The sequence below is a fragment of the Chelonoidis abingdonii genome, chromosome 15 (genome assembly GCF_003597395.2).
Source record: "Chelonoidis abingdonii isolate Lonesome George chromosome 15, CheloAbing_2.0, whole genome shotgun sequence".
Lineage (NCBI taxonomy): Eukaryota > Metazoa > Chordata > Testudines > Testudinidae > Chelonoidis > Chelonoidis abingdonii.
The window spans coordinates 43,046,346-43,072,970 of record NC_133783.1 but is presented as its reverse complement, the minus strand read 5'-3'; the positions used below and the strand labels follow the sequence as shown (position 1 = coordinate 43,072,970).

Sequence of the window (26,625 nt, the reverse complement as noted above, 5' to 3'; positions counted from 1 at the left end):
TCCTGATTGGTCCTCTGGTCAAGTGTTTGGTTCTCTTTGTTAATCCTTTACAGGTAAAAGAAACATTAACCCTTAGCTATCTGTTTATGACATGTGGTCAGAAGCAAATATGGGATTTTTTATAAAATAGATGGATGTATCTTGGCAAGATGTGTACATGAAAATTTCCTATCATTCCTGGAGCAATTAAAGATAGAGAGAGCTCAGTCTTTGATAGAATTATTTAAATTTTTTAAAATTGTATGTAAATACAGTTATTTCAAAGGGAATCTAGATAATAACTTTACCAATAACTGTGGCGCTTGTAGCTTGTTAGTAGTAATGAGGTGTACTGAACAGAGTATAGGACTGGAAACCAGGAAATTGAATGTTTTTTAATCTCTGTCACTGACCTACTATTTAGCCTTCAGAAAGTCACTTAAAATGTTGTTTTAGTTTCAAAATTGAGTAAGGAACACCAGGCATTTTAATTATTACTGGACACACATGGGCATGACTTGAAAAGATACTGGAGCAGAGAAGGCAGAGGAGGGATAGCTCAGTGATTTTCATGTTGGCCTGCTAAACCCAGCATTGTGAGTTTAATCCTTAGGGATCTGGGGCAAAATCAGTACTTAGTCCTGCTAGTGAAGGCAAGGGGCTGGACTCAATAACCTTTCAAGGTCCCCTTCAGTTCTATGAGATTGGTATATCTCCATATTAAAAAAAAAAAAAAAAAAGGCAGGCACTGATCCATTACAAAAAGTTGTGAATCACCATGCCTCTAGAGGTATACGTTGATTTTTCCTTAGCACCAACAGTACCTTAATTCTGCTTCAGAAAACCTGAATCATGAATGTGCACTTTCTAATTCAGCTTCTTATCAATCCCAGTTTTTAAAAAATCTTTGTAATTATTAAATAATAATTTCCTCTCCTGAAAACTGGCTGGTCTGCAGCAATAACTACAGGAGATACCATTAAGTGTTACAGACTGTAGCCGTGCTCTGAATTCTTGATCTCATTGTGAATCCCAACAAAAGCTTGAGGATTCCTTCTTGGAATCTCATCCATCAGGGAATCCATTTATGTAGAGACCTCAGGAATAGTTCGTATCCATAAAAAGACTGATCAATGTAAAATCAACTGTCCAGATGTCACATTCTCTTCCTGGGGAATGCAGTTTCTTGGCTTTGTTGCTTGCCTTGAGATTATATCCTTGGCCTGCTTCTGAGTTCAGATCCATCAGATGTTCCTTCGGTGCATCATATCCAGCAAAGAATAGAGCATGGCCCAAGTGATATGTAGTCTCTTGCACATATAACTTTTTGTAACCATTCCACAGATGATTTTCTCTCATATGGTGATCCCGCAACTCAACACTGGTTAAGAGAACTTGCTGATGTTCTCATGTCATGTCTGATGTCCATTTAACTGTTCTAACTGCACCTGTGAGTCTGTCTGGTTAGAAGATGCATGTGGAGATGGTAGGATAGCTCCAGGGAAGTGGTGATAAAGTGATAAAGCTCTATTGAAAAGTTCTAGACTCAAGAGCTATATGAATGACACTTCTCCTGCTACTTATATTTATTATGTGTGGAACAGGTTCTAACAGCAAACCTGTTCTAGTCCAGTCTGAAAGTTCAGCAGCAGCTGTCTATGTGAATGCGAAGGGGTCCCTCATTGTGGCTAGGTCTGACAATTAGCTCCCGCCCTGTCTGGCACCCCATTCTGTTGGGTGCTTTCTCTGTGGCCCCTCTCTCTTTGGGACTTGGGGTACTCCACCTTTGTGACTTGACCCTTGGGCCAGGGTCACTATACAGTTCCCTATCACTGGAAGACTGTTTTCAGACGGTCTTCTGTTCCAATTATCCAGGTCCTTTGCCACTTCCTCTCTGGTTAGTAGGGGAACCTGGGTCCACCAGCTATTCTGCATTCCAGAGCAGGGACCTTATGACTAGCAACCTATTTCTATGATTCTATATATAGATTCTATCATCACTTGGGTGGCTAATTACTGTCAATCTTTAAATTGGATCATACAGATTGAAACCAGAGAATAATTTTTAAGTAATAGCTTAGTATTTATAAGTATTCATATATAAAAAAAATTCATAAAGGGAAACATGCATATAACTTTATCAGGAAAAGTTATTACATAAGATTTTCATCTCCAATTTAAAGCTCAAATACAAACTTTTTAGAAGTTGCAAAATCATTTGAATCAGTGAATCAGCTGCAAGTAGTCTGCTGTCAGTCTAGATTTCAAAGAGAGATTTAGACAAATCTTCTTCAATAGGAGGCATGCTAGATCTCATTCAGTACAGGAGTACCCATAACATGGACTTTAATAGGCTGCATATTTCTGCTCTCCAGTCCTTGTAGCTAATGTATCTTTGCCCTCTTCTTGGCAAGGCAGGTTTAGATTTAGCTGATCTCTCTTGTTTATACCAGTCCAACTGTGTATCTCACACTGTCTAAGATTGATTTTAGTGGTAGCCACATCTGTGAAAACTGAGCTAATTCTCCGCCCTGTTAAGATTGTTCTGCAGGGCTTTGGTGGTGCAAAGCAGACTTAAAGGATGGATGGTTCAGAAGTTAGAACTCAACCCTATGACTTGGGAGTCCCAAGTTCAAGTCTTTGGTTCACCACAGCCTTGCACAGGTCACTTAGCCACTCTCTGCCTCAGTTTCCCCTCTCTACCATGGGGATAAAGCACTTCCTTCCTCACAGCAGTGTGAGGATAAATATACATTAAAAGGTTATGAGGTGCTCAAATACCAAGGTAATGGGGACCACAGAAGTATCTTAGATAGATATAGAAAAATACAGGTTGCCTAAGTGGCCAGCTAAGGATCCCTCCAGTGGCACTGAGGCAACATACCCAGCCCCACAACCTTGTGGCCCTCAGAGAAGATGACACGTCTACTGTGCTTCAAGAATTCCCAGACCAGGCCCATGATCTTATTCTCCTTAGGCAGCTCTCACTTATGGCAGGGTTCACAGGGGAATAAAGGTAGCATGCAGCCACTTTTGGCCCGCCACCGAGCATAGTTTGGTTGTGCACCCAGCACAACTTGGCAATCGTGAGGTTTAGATTCCTAATGTTTAATTAAGGAAGAGATAAGACAATGTAAGTTGTGTCCCTACCATGTTCATTTACTGGGAGGCTTTTTAAAGCTGGATCCTGCAGCACCTCTGAATACTTTCTATGAAGAGGCTGTTGTTCAAATGTTAAACATTGGACTTTAAGACATTAGCAAAATGATATTTTTACTGCCAGTTGCAAAATTCACTTTTCCAAAGATGCACTGAGCTGTACTTGGTAGATTGATGTCTTACAAACCAATTGCTCTCTGCCATATGGTTGCAGTAATAAAGCTACCCCAGAATCACACTTCATCCACAACCAAAATGTTGTAGACTGAAATTATGTTAATGAGTACATATAATAAAGTTATAAATTCTGTTTTCTTATCTCACAGCTCATTCTTATTATTTGAGCTTATCACTGGTTTAAAAGAAGCTGAGTTCAAATACAGATCCGTGGAGAGGCCTAATAGTCCCTGGCACAATTGTCTATGTCATGGGGTTCACAAACTTTTCAATTTTATGGATGACATCTTAATAGAGTCCTGTTGACCACCTTCACTCCCCTTCACAATTGCAGAACATTCCAGTTGTAACTACAGCAATTGTTCACATGGAAGAGTAATGCTAGGCATGTATTTATATAATATTAGCATATTTTAATGCAATTTAGCAGCTGGAAAAAAGGAGGGGAGCCAGTACTATGAGACCAGCTAGCTTCAGCTGCAAGTGCTTCCAGGATTCAACTTTGAAGCCTTTAATCTATATCACTGAGCCCAATATGGAATTTGGTACTTTTTGGTCATGTCTACTCAAGAAATTTCCAGAGGGTAGGACAACAGGGCTGTTGCAAGTCAGAATTCAAGTGCTTTGGAAAATACCTTTGGGGAAGTATGTATTTATTCTGTCCATGTTCTGTATCCATTAACACAAGTTCACCCTAACCAGAAAGAATATGGAGGATAAATAGTTTGGCATTTTTCGATATCAGTAGATAACTGGTCAAAAGATGAATAAAGACAAAAACACTTAATAGAGAATGATTTGAACAGAAAAACTCTTACACTGGATTCTCATCTTCAGGTGAAATCTAGAAGGAAACTTTCAGGTAAAGTGTTGTTGCTGTTTACTTTACAGAAAAAGCAAGCACAGTTCTATGAAAACATTGTGAAAGTGATAAGACCTAAACCAGATTACTTTGCTGTTGGATACTATGGCCAAGGATTCCCTACATTTCTACGGGTAAATATTCTTTTTTTGTTTTTTCATGAGTTACAGGTAGATTACTTGGTTTGTACAAATTTTCCTTTCATACCGGAGAGGATTTGTAAATAGGAATCTTTTTGTACTTATACGAAACAGATGTCAATTTTCTTTTCACTTATGACTTAGCAGAATTGTATTAAAAGGAGTGTTTTATAAATCTTAAGTTTTCATATATTGGAAATGAACATGTATAACCAGTATGTTTTAAATCTAAATAATTGTCTTCCTTTTGACTGTTCCTTTAATACAGAGTGCAAATAATGATGTCAGAGAGAACAGTTTTTCACTAGTATAAGACCAATAAGTTTAATAAATTATTTTTGTCTGAACTACTGTATAGTTACAGTTTAAAATGATATCTAATAAAAGTATTTTCTAATTGTTTGTGATACTGTGATGTTTACTTACATTTTGTCATAGTTCATTTGCAAATTAAAGATATTCTTAACAAAAATTGTAGAAGATTTAGGAATATAAAGTAGCTGCATGTAATTATTGTATTAAAATATAAATACTTAGCTAATTGGGGATTACAGCAGGCAGATATTTCCTATTCTAATTGTTAGAATCATAAATTACGAAAATGATAAGCTCTCATGAGGGCATGCAATCCTTATACCTGATATGTGCAGGATTTGTCTTTACCATATATTTTCTAGTGCTTTCTCTATGTAGTTGTAAATGCTAGCTTTGCTTATTCTGTTCTTGTGAGACATCGGCTGATCTGCAATTCTGAAACTTGACTGCTTCCCCAGAAAATAATTGGATAAACATTTCATAAAATTCCTGAAAAACAAAACACAAGGAATGGTGAGAATAACAGTAATCTTCAAAACTAGAAAATAGAAGGTACCATAAAGTTGCTGGTAACTTCTCAGAGAGTATGTCTGTGATTTACTCTTAATCTTGCCACATGTACATTAACATACAACAGAGTACATATTTCCCATTACGGACAGAGTTATCAGTTAACGATTTAGAGCTGTTAAATACAACTTTGTGGAAATGATTCTGCTGGGATCATAAGAGAGACAGCAAGCTGTCTTGAATATCTGAGTACAATAGCAGTATATTCGCACATTCCAGCATCTCAGCCAGTAATGCATTTGCCTTCAGGAAATATGCATAGAATACAAAAGATGGTTACTCATCTTTGTAACTGTTGTTCTTCGAGATGTGTTGCTCATATCCATTCCAGTTAGGTGTGTGCGCACCGCGTGCACGTTCATCGGAGAAACTTTTACCCTAGCAACACTCGATGGGCCGGCAGGTCACCCCCTGGAGTGGCGCCGGTATGGCGCCTAATATATACCCCTGCCAGGCCGGCCCGCTCCTCAGTTCCTTCTTGCCAGCTCCTCCGACAGTGGGGAAGGAGGGCGGGTGTGGAATGGATATGAGCAACACATCTCGAAGAACAACAGTTACAAAGGTGAGTAACCGTCTTTCTTCTTCGAGTGCTTGCTCATATCCATTCCAGTTAGGTGATTCCCAGCCTTACCTAGGCCGGGTGGTCGGAGAGAGACATAGCAGAATGCAAGACCGCCGAGCCAAAGGCGTCATCGTCTCTAGATTGTTGGACCAATGCGTAATGGTTCGCGAAGGTGTGGGACAGAAAGACCAGGTGGCCGCACGGCAGATTTCCTGCACAGGAACATGCGCCAAGAAGCAGCAGACGAGGCCTGAGCTCGCGTAGAGTGGGCGTTGAGATGGCCCGGCTGGACTTGAGCCAAGTCATAGCAAGCTCGGATACATGACATGACCCAAGATGCAATGCGCTGAGAGGAGATTGCCCTGCCTCTCATACGCTCCGCCACTGCTACAAAGAGCTGCGGTGAATGACGGAAGGCTTGGTCCGCTCGATGATAGAATGCGAGAGCCCTCGGATGTCTAAGGTATGGAGCTGTTGTTCACGTCTCGACGTGTGTGGTTTTGGAAAGAACACTGGCAGAAAGATGTCCTGGTTCACGGTGAAAGGCGAGACGAAACATTAGGGAGGAACCTCGGGTGACGGTGCGTGTACCTATTGTCCTTATGGAACGGTATAGGGAGATCCACAGTCATGCGCGGAGTTCCGAGACACGCCTAGCCGTAGGTAATGGCGACTAGGAAAGCCGTCTTCCAGGACAGTACAGCAGCGAACATGTGGCCAAGGCTCGAAGGGGGCCCATGAGCCATTTAGAACAAGGTTTAGGTCCAGGTAGGGTAGGGGCTTGACCTGGGTATAACCATTCCAAGCCCTTGAGTAACCTGGAAGACATCGGTGAGAAAAATGGTATTGCAGCTTCCCCCGGATGGAAGGTAGATATGGCGGCGAGGTGACTCGCAATGTAAGATAGCCACCCCTGCTCCTTGAGGACTACAAATAATCCAGGATGGAGGAGATTGTACAGAGCGGGGGAGTGACCATGCTGAGCACACAGTAGCAGAACGCTTCCATTTCGCGATGGTATGTCGACCGGTGGAGGGCTTCTGCTACCAAGCACACCTGTTGCACTGCAGCGGAACAGCTCAGCTCCAACTGGTCTAACCAGCCTAGGAACCATGCTGTCAGTGGAGGACTGCAGGTCCGGGTGTGAAGCCTGCCGAAGTCCTGCGTGATCAAGTCCGCCACAGCGCAGGGGGATCGGTCTGACAGGGACAGGTCAAGCAGTCTGGAGGTACCAGTGCTGTCTCGGCCAAGCCGGCGCGATCAGGATGAGGCGGCTTTGTCCCTGGACCTTGAGCAAACTCGCGTGGACGGAGGGGGAAACGTGAAAGCATAACAAAGGCGACCCGACCACGGGATCATGAGGCGTCCGACAGGGAGCCCTGAGGCGACGTTGTAGGGAACAGAACACCTGGCATTTCCTGTTTATTTGGACGCAAACAGGTCGATCTGGGGAAAGCCCCACCTCGAAGATTGAGTGTGAGGACGCCGGACGGAGGACCATTCGTGTGCGAGGAAGGACCTGCTCAGTGATCTGCGAGCGTGTTCCGGACCCCGGGAGAAAGCGAGGCCACCAGGTCGATGGAGTGGGCTACACAGAATTCCACAATGGATCGCTTCCTGACACAGGGGAGATGACCTTGTGCCTCCTGCTTGTGACATAATACATGGCCGTCGTGTTGTCCGTGAATACTGCAACACAACGGCCCTGTAGGTGGCTGAGGACACTTGCCACGCCAGGTGTACTGCCCTGAGCTCTGGACATTGATATGTGTAGAGTCATGCTCTTGGTTGACCAAAGCCTTGGGTGCGCCGGGCCCCAGGTGTCACCCCAGCCCAGCGCAGATGCTCCGTTGTTAGGGAACAGAGGCTGAGGAGCTGTGGAAGGCAGGCCCGCACACACCAGCGGTGACTCTTTCCACCAGTCGATGGACTGAGGACTCCCGGTGGGATCGTTATAATCATGTCTAAGGCGTCCCTGTTTCGGGCGGAAGAACGAACCAGCCAGCTTGTGCGGCGCATTTTAGTCTGGCGTACTTTGTATCACAGGACCATGCGCCATGTGTCCTAGAAGGGCCAGCACAACGGGCGGAGGTAGTGGGAAACTCTGCAGGCTCTGGACCAGGGAGACTATGCTTGACATTGGTGCAGGGGCAAGTGGCTGTTCAAGGGAGTCCAGCACTGCCCCGATGAATTCTATCCGTTCGTGGGCCACCAGTGTGGACTTGTCCAGATTGACTATCAGCCCCAGCCTTCGATAGTTTTCTTATGTGTCGACATGGCGGGTGACTTGAGCCTTTGAGGTTCCCCTGATAAGCCAGTCGTCGGCGGTAAGGACACGTGAATGCGACTACGGCGGAGGGAAAGCGCGACAACCGCCATACTTTTCGTGAAACCCGGGGCCGACGAAAGTCAAAGGAGGAATGAACTGGTAATGAACTTCGATTCACCATGAAACCAGGTACCTCTTGTGGGAGGGTAAATTGCAATAGAAAATATGCGTCCCTCATGTCGGAGCAGCGTACCAATCGCCGGGCTCCAGGAGGGAATGATTGGTCCCAGGCACACCATGCGGAACTTGAACTTCTGATGTATTTGTTCAGCTCGCGTAGTCTAGGATGGGCGAAGACCTCCTTCGCCTGGGATCAGGAAATAAGGGATAAGAACCCTTGCCCTTGAGCTCCTCCGGTACCTCTTCTATGGCTCGATTGTGAGAGAACTTGTGGACCTCCTGCGAGGAGTTCTCTGTGAGTGGGTCCCTGAAGAGACAGGAGGCGGAGGGCGGCAGGCGAGGCGGAGAAGAGATTGGAAGACGGTATCCAAGTTCCACCGTACGCAGGACCCAACGATCCCGTATTAGCTGGGACCACGCCGGGAGGACAGGAAAGGCGGTTGGAAAACTGAGCGGATCCGAGAGGGAATTGGTACGCTGCTCCTCTGGGCGACCTTCAAAAATAGACTTGGTCCCGATGATTTGCGGGACCGGCATTATGCCCGGCGGGAGGGCCCATTGCCGCCTGCGGTGACACGGCCATGCCTGCGGCCAAAGTCCTGTCACGGGCGAGGCGGGGGGGTAGGGGCGCTGGGGTTGCAGGCGGAATGACGTCTTTGAGTTGAGGGTATGCATGCCAAGTGACCGCATGAATACCTGTTGTCCTTTAGACTTTGTAGTCTAGGATCTGTCTTTTGCAAGAAAAGACCCTGTGTACAAATGGCAAGTCTTGTATGGTTGCTAACAACTCGGGCGGCTAGGCCGGACACCTGCAACCAGGTATGCCGCGCATGGCTATGCCAGAGGCGACCGTTCTAGCTGCTGAATCCGCCGATCCAGCGAGCTTGCAGGGAGTTCCGCAACCCTCCCCTCGTCGAGGAGGGCTGTTAAAACTCCTGAGCGCCATACCGGCGCCACTCCAGGGGGCAACCTGCCGGCCCACCGAGTGTTGCTAGGGTAAAAGTTTCTCCGACGAACGTGCACGTGGCGTGCGCACATCTAACTGGAATGGATATGAGCAAACACTCGAAGAAGAACACACAGTTTTCCAGTTGAAGCACTGTGTTATCTGTATATTCAAAGGGATATAATGGAAAGTAAGAATAGAGAGTTAACCTAGGTTTACTAATATTGGACTGATCTTTTTCTTCACAATTGAATAATTTTGTGTTGTTATAGCAACACATTTATTATGCCTCAAAAATTGTCGAGGGTCAGTGTGTCATTTATGTATTACCAATAAAAACTGTTATGTTTGGCTATTAAGTGCACTGCTGATGGAGAAGTTTCTCAGTACAAGATTTTCACTGTATTTCAGTGTTGTCTTTGAGTTATATGAATGATTCACTTTTAATGTATCTATCTTCATATTTCTATTCTCAAATAAAGATAAATATTTTTCAGCTCTTGTCAATTTCAAGGAGCAGCATTGCAGAACCAAACTTAATTGACTATTATAGAAATTATTAACATTATGCTCCACAAATCATTGTTTTTCTATTAGGTTGTTAATAATTTTTTTACAAATCTTATTTCTGAGATGAATAGTAAGTTAAAACATTTTCAGATTAGATTGTTACTTTCATATCAAAATTTATTTGAATGTGTCTTAGTCGCTTTAGTGCTATAAACGTTTGTGCTTCCTATCATACAACATATTTATCTTTAGAATTAAGCATATTTGTTGAATGCATAACTCAGATTTAGTTTACAGATTTATCTTACTTTTCATCATTCAGTGACACAAAGCAATAAATAGAAATGACCTAGCACTAAAATAATCATATAGAAGTTATTCTTTTCAGATAACTGTAAAATATCAATAGAAACCTGTTGAGAGAACTAAAGTGAAATCCATAGTATCTCAATCTTTTTAGAAAAGCTAAGTTAGATATATAATCTTGGATGTATATGAAGTGCTGTGCATTAGAGTTGAGATATTATGTGATAAGATGCAATTTTATAACTACAAGCTATATGGAACTGTCCTGCTAGATGTAGCAAGAATCTCTGATATTCCTTGAATACTCATTTCATCAGAATTGTTTTTGTAAATGTGTAGACATAATAGGTAAATTCTGTTTTGATACACCATGCAAATACCATTAACTTCAGAGGATGATTTGTGGGTGCAATGGAGAGGATTATTTGGGCCAATATTTTTTCAGATATTCAGGAAGGTGGCTTATGCACTTAAAGTTAAGAGGTGCTCAAGAGCTATCCTGAATTGAGGCCTTAATTATTTGTCATAGGCCCTTATTTAAACACATACTAAAGTTCAGTTAACTTCAATAGGATTTAAGCCTGTGCTTGAATTTCAATATGCGCTTAATGGCTTTACTGAATATGGATTAATTTAAGCTTTATGGATTAATTAATGCTTCAGTGCTGTACTAAATTTTGACCACAATACCTGTAATTTGTTGTGTGTCATTCTGTTGTAAACCAGATGTTTTATATTTCTACCACTAATTAGTAGCATTTGAAGAATCCTCCAGATACACTTTCAAAGGACTAGGATATTATTTTATTGTGAATTTACTGTGAATATTACTGTATGAATTTCACTTTAATTTGTTTCCAGAACAAAGTGTTCATTTACCGGGGAAAGGAATATGAACGTCGTGAAGACTTTGAAGCAAGGTTATTAACCCAATTTCCAAATGCCGAAAAAATGAAGACAACATCTCCACCAGGCGATGATATTAAAAACTCCCCTGGTCAGTGTATCCTTGGAAATTGCTGCATGCATATGCTCATGTAATCTAATCAGACTGAGAATGTGGTGGTGTTGCTAAAATTGCACAATAGTTCACTGCACTTTTTATGTTTTCATTGATATGTTACTGTCTTTATGCCCATTTTCAAGAGACATTTCTCAGTTGAACCATCTCTCCTGCATAATTTAAACTCTGTCTCTTTTCAATTCTTAACCTGTCAATTCAGATATTCAGTGTTTTACTGTAAAACCAAAACTTGATTTACCACCCAAATTTCACAAGCCGGTATCAGAGCAAATTGTAAGGTGAGTTTTCCGTTATTTCTACCTTCTTACCAATCTGGGTGAATGGCCTGCACACAATACTTAATTAACATAAACCTTTGTAAACTGTAATTCTTCTTTGTTGTTATAGTGCGTGTTTGATTTAAAAAATAAGTTTCTATATGCAGCCATCGAAGATAATACAAACACACAACTCTTGAGGAGGTGAGCCCAAGCTCATATCACAATGGGGCTCTGATCCATAACTGGGACTGTTCGGCGGTACCACAAACCAAAATATAAATAATAATAAAAGTGACAGTAGAACCTCAGAGTTATGAACACCTCGGGAATGGAGGTTGTTCATAACGCTGAAATGTTCGTAACTCTCAACAAAGTGCTATGGTTCTTTCGAAAGTTTACAACTGAACATTGACTTAATACAGCTTTGAAGCTTTACCGTACCAAAGAAAAATGCTGCTTTCGCTTTATTTTTTAGTAGTTTATGTTTAACACAGTCCTGTACCATATTTTGTTTTGTTTTGGGGTATTTTGGTCTCTGGTACTGCCTGATTGCGTACTTCTGGTTCCAAATGAGGTGTGTGGTTGACTAGTCAGTTCATAACTCTGAGGTTCTGCTGCAGTTACTTCACTTCTTTGGGCTGGCTCCATGCCTAAGTAGAGGACTGTGTTAGTTGCAACATCACAGTCCAGTGAATGATGTGATACGGTAGCCAAGCAGGAACCAAGCAACCATTATATTCACAGACATGACAAGAGCTGAAAGCAGAAAAGTAAAGTATGAATTTTAAACACTATTATGCTGAATTTTCCATTTTACTGGCTACTTATAGCTCTTCAGACAATATTGATAAAGTTTCCAGGCCCTGGCCCTTAATCTTTGCAGACTATCTTTAGCCCCTGAGTAAAGAACCCTTGTAGTTACTAAAAACAACTGCACACCTCTGCGGTTGTAAGATAAAAAGGGGATTAGTGGGTTACAGATTGTTGCAATAAGCAATAGATCCAATGTTTCTGTTCAGTCCAGTATTTTTGGTGTCTAAAGCCATTCATTATGGATTTACCGCTTACTACAATATTTTGTAACCCACTCTAACAGGTGTGCACTCACCACTCCAGGACCTCAGCCAGTCAGCCTGCAAACCCCAGCAGCCAGCCAGGAACTGTCTGTCGCTCCCTCCATTCCTGCTTGCAGCACTGCGCTGTCCTTGGTGCTGGCAATTCTCTCAGCCCTCCAGAGACACAGTCCTTCCTCCCTGGGCTCCCAGCAAAGAACTGAACTCTGCCCTGCAGCTCCCTTTTTATATGGGCCTGCTTGGCTCTTATTGGCTGTCTCAAGTGCAGTCTCCCTAGGGCTCCTTTTAACCCCTTTTCTGCCAGTGAGGGGCAGGCACCCCATCACACCCACTCTTTTTGTCCTATGACCGCAGAAGTGTTAACAGGCCATCTACCTTGAATGGTCCATTACAATATGTGCTAACTACTTATAATAAACAGTCTGTTCCACTTAGTATTTTGCTGTGATGCTGGGAGTTCCTTTCCCAGACCTGAAGAAGAGCTCTGGGTGGCTCGAAACCTTGTACCTCTCACCAGCAGATGTTGGTCCAGTACAAGATAAGAACATAATGTTCTTATCTTGTATCGGACCAATCTCTGCTGGTCCAATTACCTCGCTAATATCTTGGGACCGACATGGCTACAACTACACTGCATCCATACATGCCTGCAGACTCAGAGCCCTGGGGAAAACTGCGACTCTTCTTCCTTGTTAACAGAGAGGTTCAGCAGTATTTTATTTAAATGATCTAATGACTAAACATGTTGTTAATACAAAATGTTTGCAGTTATGCAATCTGTTTGGTTTTTTTAATTCAGTTTCTATAGGGTGAATGAGGTCCAAAGATTTGAGTATTCTCGGCCTGTCCGAAAAGGAGAGAAAAACCCAGATAATGAATTTGCGGTAATTTTTTTTCTCTTTTGTGAATACAGGATAGCTGTTATGTTTTGGTTTGTTGGTGGTAGGTTGGCTGATTTTTGTAACTGCAATAAAATGGGACTGAATTTATTATGAGTGCAATGAAAATTACATGTATCATGAATTCTTTTTTATAGCACGAAGAAAAATGAACAAAGCTGTCTTTAGACTGTTGAACACTTGACCGCTTTGCAAGAGAAATACAAAACTATCAGGCCTTAAAATGTAACCATCCTTCACTGAAAGCTGTCTTACCGTAAGGATCCCAGCCAGGCATCCTTTAAAAATCAGTCTTTGCTACAGCAATACATATTTTACAAAGCCGTATGGTCCACCATATGGTCAATAAAGCTCTCTCTCTCTCTTATCACAGCCTGTGACCACCAAGTTGGTGACAACAAACCACAAAATCAAGTGCTTTCTCCTTCCCTTCCCACCTTATTCATGGCATAGGAGGAAGAATAATACTAACAGTACTTTGTACTTATGTATAATTTTTCAATTGTAAATCTCAATTTTCTTTAGACTAGTAGGCTCCTTGTGCCTTTGAATAGACTGGAATTGGTTTACTAGAGCAGAGAACTGTGAACAGCTTCCCCAGTTTCATTGTCCATTTCACCATTTGCTCTGAATACAAAGCTGCAGTCTTACGCCTCCATACAAGCTAGCCAATTTTAATCGGCTGTGCTTTGAGGGGCTGGTGTGATGCGGAACCCCAGACTGTCATTGCAGGCAGAAGATACTCACTGAGACTTTCCCCCTACCAGGCCAGCCTACCCTGATTCACTTGACAAGCCCTGTGCCACAACTGGCTGTTCTGCTACTCAAAGTAAACTTGGCTGCTAATCAAAGTGATCCCAGATGAGATGGAAGAAAATGCTCCCATCATCAATGGATGATGCTGGTGCAAAAACCAGCGAAGACGTTTTGGCGAGATAAAAGTGCTACAATGTACAATGCATCTTGATTTCCAATTTAAAAAAATTAAAATAACTAAAACCCTGAGGAGTTTAGGGCCAGATTTTTAAAGGCACGTAGGCACCTAATGTGATTTTCAAAAGCACCTAGGTGCTTAACTCTAGGCATCTAGTTGCTTTTGAAAATCCCACTAGGTACCTGAATACCTTTAAAAATCAGGCCCATGTATCCTATTGACTTTCAATGGGACATAGGCTCCTAAGCGAGCTAGGGGCTAATAAAAGACAGCCATGCCAATATATTCCCCATTTAAAATGGGGAGGCAGGGCCAGATAAAACAAAATTAGGTAAAGAAACATTTTCATCATGACTTTAACATCTACAGAGAGAGCAATAATTAAAACAATAATTTCTTTTAAAATTGAAGAAGTTTTCAGATTAGGCTGCTTCTCCTTGCACTTAAACTCACTGAGATTTTTGATGAAAGATACAGTCTGTAAAGCACTTTTTAAGGCACTAATGTGAGAACCCTCAAGGTTGCACCTGGGAAACTTGTTTTCAGCTATATTTAAAATTGTCCAGTCTGAGAATGGAGTGGAGGATTTCTGTAGACAGATAACTTTGTTCCTGAAGTCTGTCATCCCACTTTGTCTAATGTGCTTTTCACATGAGAGACAGATTAGTTGGAAAATAACAGTTCAACAGAAGCAGGTGGAGCTTTTACATAATATTACCCTTTAGTTAAAAGACCAATGTTTGACTGTTAAATAGCACATTAGTGAGCATATTGAGACCAATCTCGCCACAGACATAGCCCTGAAATACACACAGATTCCATTTGCAATTTTTTTTTTAGCTTTGTAATTTCTATACTGGTGCCATTCTCCTTTCTGATAAAGAATTTGTAGATCTTTGGTTAGGACAAAAGCTATCAATCTGCTAACATGCTATTTCTAACCTTTTTAATGTTATATTTGCAGAATATGTGGATTGAGAGAACCATCTATGTGACAGCATATAAATTACCAGGGATTTTAAGATGGTTTGAAGTCAAATCAGTTTTCATGGTAAGAACAAATCCAAATGAATTTACTGAGACTACTTAGAACTTTTTTTTTTTTCCAGTTACTGTATATATGCAGTGTATATAACTCTGCTTAACCTCAAAGTCTAATCAATGGAACTATATGTAACCTGCTAAAGGAATGGGGACTTACATACCTACTCTTCTTATCAGGAATACTGTTGTTTATTGACTAAGGTGAATGATCAGATAGCAAAAGTAGTATTCTTCCATCACTGGTACAAAAATATGAATGGTGAATCGTATGAACCTATAGGCCCTGATTCAGCAAGATTTTTCAGCACTTCTTACCTTTAAGCATGGGGAGTAGCCACGTTAAAATCAAAGGGATTACTCATTCATTTCTGTATAAGTAGGCTTGGAAGGATTAGATTTTTATCATTAAGTGTCAATTTCTCCGTAAACACACAAATCAGCAAACAAGTATTTCCAGTTTTAATAATAGTAAAAATACAGATAGGCAAAGTAAGAAAAATGATACTTGAGATCTTACTTGAGTTTGATTTATGGATATTTATTTTGTACATTTTGTCGTAAAGCTGACAATTTGTGTTTTAGCAGTTACAAACCTTTAACTTTTTGATTCTCTACATCTATTGTCATTAAATATTGTCTGACTTCTCCATAATTACCCACAACTGTGAAAATTTAAATAAATAAAAATTGAAAAATGCTTCAAACAAATGATTTTGCACAATTATGAAAATGTTAACTGATAAGAATTTAAAAAATACTTAAAAATAAATATAATATTATCTGTCAAAATTATTTAAATAAAAAAAATTCTGCCAGGGGCCCTAATTTGTAAGGACCACAAAAGTATTGCTTTTTAAAAGTAGGACTTGGATAATTTAACTGTAATTTATCCAAGGGAAGACAAACTAAATTAAATTACTTGTGCTGACTAAATTTCTTTTGTAAATATCATTAGTGATTAAATGTTTGAGTTCTCTCTGTTTTTTAAACTTGGCTAAAATATGCCCTAAAAACTTCACCAAGATTTTTATCAAATGTGTACCTCCTTTTTCTGGTTCAAAACTGTTTACATAAAATATATCCATAAAATATCTTAAGTACTAAATTAGCTGTAATTTTTAAGTTGCAATGAAAACATTGTTACTTGCTGCAGTTTTTAAATCTTCCTTGTGAGGCTTTTAAAAAAAACAACAGAAAGAACAATTTGCATATGGTTAATTAAAAGCATTTTATTGCTCCATTGAGATTCGGTTGGACAGTTGTATTTAGATGAACAAAAGTAATGCAGAAAATGACTATGGTATCTATAGTAACAGAATATGAATGTGATGTTTGACAGTATTAGGCAACTGAATAAAACATTTTGAATTTTTTTTGTATTTTTATATTTTCAACATAATCCTGATAGAGATGATAGCATTTACCTTCCCTGTTGCAAGAATTGTTTTCTGTAAAACCTAGCTTATCTGATGAAAATTCTTTCACCTTCTGAGTTAAGAACACGATCTGACAGGCCACTTCATCCACTGTGTACACGTGCACTTTTAATTCTGCGCATCTGATAGAAATGTGCATGAATCTGTCTAATGGAGTTCTTTCTATATGCTTTTTGTAAGCAAGGATTATATTAGTCACAGTTGAAAAAAGGAAACAGAAACAAAAGTACCTTAATGTTAGAGGAGAGCAAAGGATGACTTTTGACTGACTATGTAAGATCTATTTACTACAGAAGCAGTTATTTGTATCAGGTAAAACTCTAGCAGCAAAACTGCAAATCTTGTACGTCTATAACACAACATTTTAATTCTGGAGTTAAATACTCTGGGTACATTACAGAACAGAATGAATTAAACTCCTTTGAATATTTTATAAGTTGTTGATAGAACTAGGAAATTCCATTTTAAATAAAGGGTTGATGCCACATCATGTCATTGACTTGAGAGGATTAAATAATTTAATAGACGAATTAAGTTATTTTTTCTTTTTGTAAATAACTAATAGCAGCTTATGATTTCCTTTAATGTGTTGTTTGAAATTATTTGCTTCACTTTTACACTAGTACTTCTTAGTCTGTAGATTGTTTGCAAGCAGGTTGTTTAAATTTGAGCTCTAAAATTTTAATTGGACTCACAGATCATATACTGGCATTTGTAATGAATGGATGAGCGTAACTTCTAAAATCAGGTTTCTGGTTTGAATACACAGATTTACAAGTTCAGTATTCATTTTAAAAGTTTGTGTGCACAAACTTAGTTACAGACAAAGTAATTTGTCATGAAACCTTGAATTCTAAAATAAATGCTCAAAATACACTTAAAAAATTATAATTAAAACCGACTTGATTTAATCAGATAGCAGGTGTAAGAGTGACAACTGAAGAAATTTGATTATAAGTGGCTCTTAGAAGCATGTTAAGCAACTGATAGCTAGCTAGAAGTGCTTCATTTATGCAGAGTTTATGTAAATTAGACTGTAATAGCTACACACTTGCATTTTCCTAACAGGCCCCAATTAACCCCCCCCCCACACGCCTTTTGCATTCCTACCACAACATTTTTTGGATAAATAAGCTAGAACTTTAACTTTCTTTAAGTGAGAGACTTCCAAAATGTGGTGAGTGGATCACTTAGGGTATTCAGAGGACTTGCTGGTGGTCTGTAGAGAGCTTGCTCTCTTCATAGAGAGTGTTAAGTCACATTAATATGTATTTTAGCTATATTTTAAATATTTTCCAGATATTACTTTTAGGCATAACCAACTGCTGTAGTTGCCAAAAGGATGTTATCTGATCATAAATGATGGGAGGTGATCCCTCTGATTTCAATAGGATGGAGGTGCATACAATGCAATCTCTCTATTAAGAACTGATTCACCTTATTAAAGAGTTTGAGGACCCCTACTTTAAACAGTGTAATAACTTTAGACCATGGCATAGAATCATAGAACTGGAAGGGACCTCGAGAGGTCATCTAGTCCAGTCCCCTGCACTCATGGCAGGACTAAGTATTATGACCATCCCTGACAGGTGTTTGTCCAGCTTGCTCTTAAAAATCCTCAACAATGGATATTCCACAACCTCCCTAGGCAATTTATTCCTGTGCTTAACCACTCTGACAGGAAGTTTTTCCTAATGTCGAACCTAAACCGCCCTTGCTGCAATTTAAGCCCATTTCTTCTTGTCCTATCTTCAGAAGTTAAGAACAACAATTTTTCTCCCTTCTCCTTGTAACAACCTTTTATGTACTTGAAAACTGTTATCATGTTCCCTCTCAATCTTCTCTTTTTCAGACTAAACAAACCCAACTTTTTCAATCTTCCCTTGTAGGTCATGTTTTCTAGACCTTTAATCATTTTTGTTGCTCTTCTCTGGACTTTCTCCAATTTGTCCATATCTTTCCTGAAATGTGGCGCCCAGAACTGGACACAATAACCCAGCTGAGGTCTAAGCAGTGTGAAGTAGAGCGGAAGAATTACTTCTCATATCTTGCTTACAATACTGCTAATACATCTGTAGCGAAGCGACAACTTACCAGCACAGTGCCTCCTGCTGGTCATCCAGGGAATTAGCTTTTCCAGTCTTGGAGTGCCGTCTGCCGGCCGGTATCCCCACAGATATCCCTGAATGCTCTTTGCTTTTTTTGCAACAGCGTTACACCGTTGACTCATATTTAGCTTGTGATCCACTATGACCCCCAGATCCCTTTTCGCAGTACTTCTTCCTAGGCAGTCATTTCTCATTTTGCATGAGAAGAAGGCATCTTTTTGGTTTAATTATCCAAAATAGCATAAAGACAGTGATATCTGCTGGACAAATATGTTCGCCTTTTTTACAACATATTTAATACAACTTCCTGAGAGGCTACCAAAATAGTTACTGCAAAAGCACCTTCTCCCTTTTTAACATTTGAGTTTCTGAAGAGCACATCATCAAATTCCATCAGACAATCCAGTCCAAGATGCTGGCTCTGCTGTTACCATAATGGTAACTGGATCACTCTTGTGTACCCACTAAGAGCTGCATGTCTATAAGTCGTCTTAGCATAATTTTCTTCAGTATCTCACTAGAAGCTCACTTGGGCTCTGTCAAAGTAATTCCAATGTTTTAGACTTGTTTGATCTTTCTGAGAGCCTTGGCCTATGCAGTAATTATGCTGTAAGAGTGAAAAATGGTAGACCTTTTATCTGTTTATATCATATCAGTTACCGCAGTATTGACACTATATATCTTGCCTAGTAGAAACGGCACCTTCCTGCAGCTATTGACTAAAATTCCTCTTTCACTCTAAAATCTATTAGGTATCATTGGGATGGTTTTGTGAGGAGCAAACTATTCAAGTGTGGTCTGTTACATGACTACTGGACCAGTAATTAAAACTTATTTTTGTGCTGTTCTTTCAGGTTGAAATCAGTCCACTGGAAAATGCAATAGAAACTATGCAGTTAACAAATGATAAGATCAATAATATGGTTCAACAACATTTGAATGATGCAGACCTACCTATTAACCCCCTCTCTATGCTACTTAATGGCATTGTGGATCCTGCCGTCATGGGAGGATTCACAAACTATGAAAAGGTATGTTCAAAATTAGCTTTGTTTGGTCATGGAATCTAATCAAGTGTGTGTAGTGTCTACGGGTGCATGAGTAAACACATGCATTATAGGTCAGTTTTGGAAAGCTAAAATTTTCCACATGTCAAGTATATTATAAATGGGTGATATTTATAAAGGAATTCTGTGGGCTGAAGTAAGAGAAACAACTATAAGGATTTTTAACAGTGAGAGTTATTAACCATTGGACCAATTTCCCAAGAGGTGTGGTAGATTCCATCATTTGAAATCTTTAAATGAATATTTGATAACTTTATAAAATTTATGCTTGTAGTTCAACTGAAATGTATTGGAGCTGATGCAGGTATTACTGGGTGAAGTTCTGTGGCTTGTGTTATACAGTTGGTCATACTAGATGATCAAGTAGTATCTTCCTGCTTTAACATCTATGACGTCAAGATAATTGGAATTAATTTAGTGAAAGTGCATCATTATTATATATTAGTTAATATACAGTCCATCCCAAATATATTTGAATGACTTCAGCTGCTTATTACAGACCTAGTCTGATAAATATGTTCACGAGAGCTTAGTATAAAAATGGTGAAAATGTAACAACTATATTACTGCTTATTCAAACGGCTGTACATAGGCAATAAGTTTTTGTAAGATAACTAATGGGGACATGTGGTTTGTACGTAGGGTGACCAGACAGCAAGTTTGTAAAATTGGGATGGGGGTAAGAGGGTAATAGGAGCCTACATAAGACAAAGCCCCAAATATCGGGACTGGCCCTATAAAATCGGGACATCTGGTCACCCTATTTGCACTCTCTGAGCTCTGATCGGAAGAACTCTTCCAGCCTCCAACATCCCTGGCCTACTTTACCTATATAAGACATTTAAACCACTGGACACTGATATATAGTATTGTGGAACATAAATCATGTTGTGCTGCAGCATGTATTGGCTTCAAAATTTAACTAATCTTCCTCGTGACCCCCAAAATTGCACTTAGGTACAATACCCATAATGGTAGATGAGGAGGACATAAGAACTAAGTAAAACCCTTCAGCCGTACTTCTTGCTTGACCAGAGGTTTCAGTGTTGGGCAGCATATGATAATAGTCCTCCCCCTGCCCCAAAAGGATGGATATCATGATCTCATGCACTATTAAATTGTCATTTATTGCTTTTAATTACATATTTGTAGGCATGTTATTACTGATATTTTGTAGCAAAATCTTTTGGTTTTATTCATTTTCCTTTGCTTTAACTAAAAGCCTTCCTAGATAGTAAATGTTCAATCTTTTCTGACATAACTGGTAACGTTTCTGTTTTCATTAGGCTTTTTTTACCGAAAAATACATGCATGAGCATCCAGAAGATCACGAAAAGATAGAAAAACTAAAGGACCTCATAGCATGGCAGGTAAACTGTCTAATTCAAATCATGCTTGGGCCAAGTGGCATACAAAGGCAACCTGCTGTCACTTGTGACAAAATTCAGGCATCAAACCATTCACCCTAGTGTATACATTTCCGTGGCATTTAGACTGTCTTGGAACATGAGCTAAAGTTCATCTTTTCAAATCTGACACAGTTTGTCATTTGATAATCCCATAAGTGACTAATATTATTAACCCATTTTTTATTACATAGTCTCTCCTGTTACCAGTTTAGAGATACAAATACACTTTCACTTCCAAATGACTCAATATCTTATGATTGTGTTGGCCAATTCTGTTGTAAATTTAGTTGTAATTTTTTCCAATATAGTGCTAAATTAATAAAGAATTACAATAAAAACTAAGTTAGGCGTATTAAGGCCCTACAGTTTAAGAACTCAATTTAAACGCCTAGGTTACATGTTCAACCATAAGTCTGTCCCTTTATGCAAATGCTTTATAATGTAGTCTGTTTACATGATCACTTATTGTTCCTCCAAACAATTTTTTTTCCACAACCACAGATGTGCATATGTATCATCTTGTAGTACTGTATATTGTGTATGACAGATAGTCAGTTAAAGTCATGTATACACAAAATGCGTAGGAAGCAAGAGTTTCTGCGAAGCCTTTGCCTGATTCCCAGCACCCCTTACAAAATGGGGGTGGGGGGGTAGATAGATAGATATATGTAACAAATGTATGTATTACTATATATACACACAGACGATATATACATAAATATAATATATAATGTCTGGTGGAACTCTACAATGCCATTTTTACAATCATTGTTCACAGAAGAAACATACTTTAAATAACTTAAGAGGTGTCACAGATATTTGTAGTGAACCAGAATTAGAAACCAGATCTCCAAGTCCCGTCCCTTAAACATAGTACTATCCTTCCTCTGTGAAGAACTGCATTTATGTCTTCCAAAGAATACATTTCAGGAAAAACAGGAAACCACATTCTAGGTGTGTTGTAAAGCTATACTCCGATATTTTTTCTTTGGCGTCAGAATAATTTTATGATAAAAATCCACAGATGTGACTAGAAATGTTTTTACCCTGAAAAAAGTATATTATAGTGTTTTATATTCAATTCTGACTTTATAACAAATGGAATAATTTAAATTTCTAGAGGATTCAATTTTAGATGTAGTAGAAACCAAAGATATAAAATTCAAAAATCCTTGGAAGGCCATAAAACTATTGCAAACCAAACACTAGTTTGGTCTGCAAAAGTTCTATTGATTTTTTTTTCATCTGTTCCCCTGTAAGGTTTTACAGCAGATTGGGTTGTAGGGACTTCAGATTCTAGAGAGGAAAATGATTTGATCCCAAGAGAGTAACTTCATGTCAGCACTGTCATTACCCCTAATGACCATATTCAAAATGAATTGTATTGGTGCTCATGAACACACTTAACCCCCAAAGACAATCATCCTGCAGGCAACACACGTACATTAAAATAAAAATAAACACTGGAAAATGCATTATTTAAAATCTGTACGTTTTGTTTTGTCAACATGTTTAAAAATACACACAACTTTCTTGTCACTAGTTTAATTCCAAGTGTGAATTTAATTCTAAGCAATTTAAAGACAAGAGATTAATACAAATATTTTTCTGAAACTGTCACCAGTAAGTGATAAAAATCAAAAAGGAAAAGGAATAATTTTGAAACTATCTGTTATAAAATTAGAGTGTTCATGATTCCTAAAACATTTCTGAAAACTTTATCAAATAGCAAAACTTCATAGAAAAGATGGCAGGTTAAAGAAAACTCTTAAACTGTATTTCACATAAGGAACAAGATGGCTCAAGGGACTGGAGAGAGATACAGTATAGAGCCTTTATCCATTAAATCACTGTTTTGACTTCATCTCCAGCTCAGCAGTTGGTATCTGTTGGCCAATATGAAACACAGTAAGTTGGCAGTCTCAGTCCAGTTCCTAATAAATAGGTTTCTGTATCTCAGCTGAGCATATTATAGGTGCTCAGAGATTTGATCTCTCAATATAGATCATTGTGTTAATAAAGCATTATGATATTGAATGTTGCCAGTTACCTCCGTGACTATTTTGTTTGTATTGTTGCACCCCTTCACCTTTCCTTTGTCTCATTTGTCTTTTGGAAAACAACCTCTTCAGGGTAGGGATAGTGCTTTCTCTTTGACAAGTGAAAAATAAAACATGTATTTGGAATAGAATATGATTTTTTTATTGTATATTCTTATTTTAAAATATAAGTATTGGCAGTAAGATAATCGTCTTATGCAGTAACTTGTATGCATGCACACCGCCGGAAACAAGTAATTGGTAATAATCTTTAATTGATACTCTTTAGTTGAAGGGTAATCTTTGTTGAGAGAAAGGGCAAAGATTTAAGACCTCATTCCTGGGTGTAGGGGACTGCGGAAGACTGTGTCACAGCCTAGCTAGGGTGTCTCCGCTTTCTCGGCAGCCTTGTGAAAAGCCCCTGCTTGCTAAGTGGCCGGTCATTGTAGGACACAGCATGCCAGTTATAACTTGCTTTTAACTGGTTGAAACCAGTTTGTATGGCCTTAGGCCAAAGGGCGGACATAGCCTGTGGGAAGTCCCTTTTTGCATATGTATGAGTTGCTTTTGTATTGTGTATATATAGCTGTATGCTCCCGGTCCGCCTTTGGACTCCGACCCAGGCCGAGCTGAGCTTCGGTGCTGGGTTCCCCGCCTAAGTGACAGCAACGCCCAGGGTCCCCGTTGCGGATGTGTCACTTTACCTTCATTAAAGCCAAATAACTCACTGTGTGTGTGGGCCTCGTCCTTGCAGAGCACTCAGGCACGTAACACTGGGCACCTTCTAGGTCAGTGGTCTCCAACCAATCACTTTTTGAATTTAAGTGCAGCCCAGGATCTACCCCATCCCTTCCCCGAGGCCCCACCCCCCTCACTCCATCCCCCCTCCCTCCATCTCTTGGTCTCCCCACCCTCACTCACGTTCACCGGGCTGGGGCAAGGGTTGAGGTTCAGGCTTTGGGCTGGGGCCGAGGGGTTCGGAGTGTAGGAGGGGGCTCTGGGCTGAGCCTGGGGCAGAGGGTTGGGGTGCAGGAGGTGGTCTGGGGTGCTGAGTCTGGGAAGGGGGTCAGGGCTGGGGCATGGGGTTGGGGTTCAGGAGGGGGTTCGGGGTATAATAGGGGTTATGGGGTGCTGGCTCTGGGAGGGGACTTGGGGTTGGGGTGCAGGCTCCCACTGGGTGGTACTTACCTTGGGTGGCTCCCTGGTGGTGGTGCAGCCAGGCTAAGGCAGGCTCCCTGCCTTCCCCAAACCCACGCCACTCCCGGAAGGGGCCAACGCACTCTTGCAGCCCTTGTGGGGGGCCCACATGGCTCTATTCGCTGCATCTCCCTGCAGGCACCACCCCTGCAGCTCCCATTGGCCGCAGTTCCCTGTTCCCAGCCAATGGGAGCTGTAGGGGTGGTGCTTGCAGGCAGGAGCAGCGCACAGAGACCCCTGCCCCACTCCTCACTACATGACCAGACTTTTAGTGGTCGGAGATTGTGATCAACTGGGAGAGTCTCCAGGATCAACCAGTTGATCATGATCTACAGGTTAGTGACCACTTTTCTAGGCTCAGTCTCAAATTTGCTCTGCAGATTGGCACTACTCTCTGGAGAGGCCCCTACAGAACAGAGTGGAAGTACACAGAGATGGAGCAAGGTGTGGGAAAACTCAGTGTTGCAACCTATGCTTTACTTAAATTGTGGATGAGAGCTTTATTTTTCAGTGCTTCCATATAGTCTGGTGTCTTCTGTTAATGTGTACTTCCAGCTACTACCCTAAATTAGTATCATGTAAAAGAGTTACAACAGAATTCAAAAACATCCCAACTTCGGGTGTTTGAACATTGTTTTAAATTCATTAAAATCCTATGAAATGTCATGGTATATCTCTCATGGGAAATGACTGCACTGCTCAACCACTAATATTCTAGTTTTTAATTCTACTGTATTCATTTTAGGTGTTTATTTTTGTCTAATTTTGTGCCTTTTCACTTCCGAGAGAAATCAGATCCTGTAGTTTTATTTGACAGTATCGTTTAGATCTGAAATAGACTGTTTCATCAGCACATGACAGTAACGAAGATCATCTCAGTGCAATAGTCACTCAGCTTCTAGCCATTCTACTTAGAGCACACCAAGACTAGGACAGAGCACAAAGAATTATTTCTGTACCCTTCCCATACTGGAGAAAGTGAATTACAGCATATAACATGAAAAGTTAAAAAAATAATCCCTTTCATGTAAAATGTTCCATTTCATAGGTGCTCAGTTATTTTAAAAAATGGAATTGGTGTGATTTTACTGGTAGCTTTCTGTTTAAACCAAAACCCAGAACCCCTATCTGTAGTACTTTATGGTGTTAAGTAGTAAGGGCAGCTAGAGCCATGATAAACTTTTAAAAATAGAGGATAAGGAAAAATATGTTATGGCATAAAGAACATATGGATACATTTTTTATGCGCTGGTTACCTTGAAAAGCAGAAACCCAAATTAAGACACCATCAGGTTCTTAAATTCAGCCCTGTTCATCTAAGAAACAGTACTGTCTTCCTTGTTTCCTTGCTCTCAAGCGTATCTGGTCTTCTTCCCTGTCTTTGCCCTGAGAATTCTGCTTAGCACACCCTTTAATCCAATGTCATTAAGCTGTGGGTGCGTGGTGCTCATGTTCTCAAAACTAACCTGGACTAGTTCAGACAGGGTTGGCCACTAATCTTCCTTGTTCAGCTGCTCTTGAACATCAAGGAACTTCACACAGGTTTGACTATATCCATTGTCCACTGGAGCCTGCTCATCTGCTAGTCTCCATCATAACTAAAGAGAATGCTTAACCCGTACAGTCTTCTTAATGACCATCTAGTTGCTGTTGCTATAGCCAGTCCTACTGAGGTCCCTTGGGCCAGGCTTCTGTTTAATTTTCTGTGCAGAACTTCATATCACACTCCTATATCAAGAATTCATAACCTACATTTCATTAACACCTCTGTGATAACAGGGGAGAGTTTAGCCCTATTGAATTCTGCTGCACAGAGCCAGCTGAATTTATGTGCTCAGCTTGACTCTGCAGTCATGGAAACAGATGAGGTGAGGAAATAGGATGCTTCCCCTTAGGAGCTGCAGCAGATCCTGCTCAATTCCCAAAGGAAGAAGGAACAAACTCTGTTCTTCCAGGCCCCTGGGGATGGCACCAGGGAGGTCCTGCTGAGCTTCCTCAATTTTGTGGGCCTGGGAGCAGATCTCTGAGGTTCTCTCTGGCTGGGGGGAAGTCAACTGTAAAGAAGCCACTTACTCCAAACAGCAATTTGGACTGGTTTCTCCAAATTGGAGATGTCAGCACAAGAGGATGGTCCTGTTGGTGCCAAAGATCTCTTCCTCT

At 40.3% G+C, this 26,625-nt stretch overlaps 1 protein-coding gene across 2 annotated transcripts in view; it reads left to right on the top strand.

The window, feature by feature from the left end:
- The window catches only part of DOCK1 (dedicator of cytokinesis 1), a 570,673-nt gene that overhangs the window by 501,589 nt on the left and 42,459 nt on the right, over positions 1-26,625 (top strand). For both annotated transcript variants that reach the window (XM_032801591.2, XM_032801590.2), the window contains exons 40-46: positions 4,207-4,311; positions 10,837-10,978; positions 11,199-11,277; positions 13,132-13,216; positions 15,130-15,216; positions 19,608-19,784; positions 21,107-21,190. In XM_032801591.2, coding sequence (XP_032657482.1) covers positions 4,207-4,311; positions 10,837-10,978; positions 11,199-11,277; positions 13,132-13,216; positions 15,130-15,216; positions 19,608-19,784; positions 21,107-21,190 — 759 coding nt within the window. The remainder of the gene's footprint in view (positions 1-4,206; positions 4,312-10,836; positions 10,979-11,198; positions 11,278-13,131; positions 13,217-15,129; positions 15,217-19,607; positions 19,785-21,106; positions 21,191-26,625) is intronic.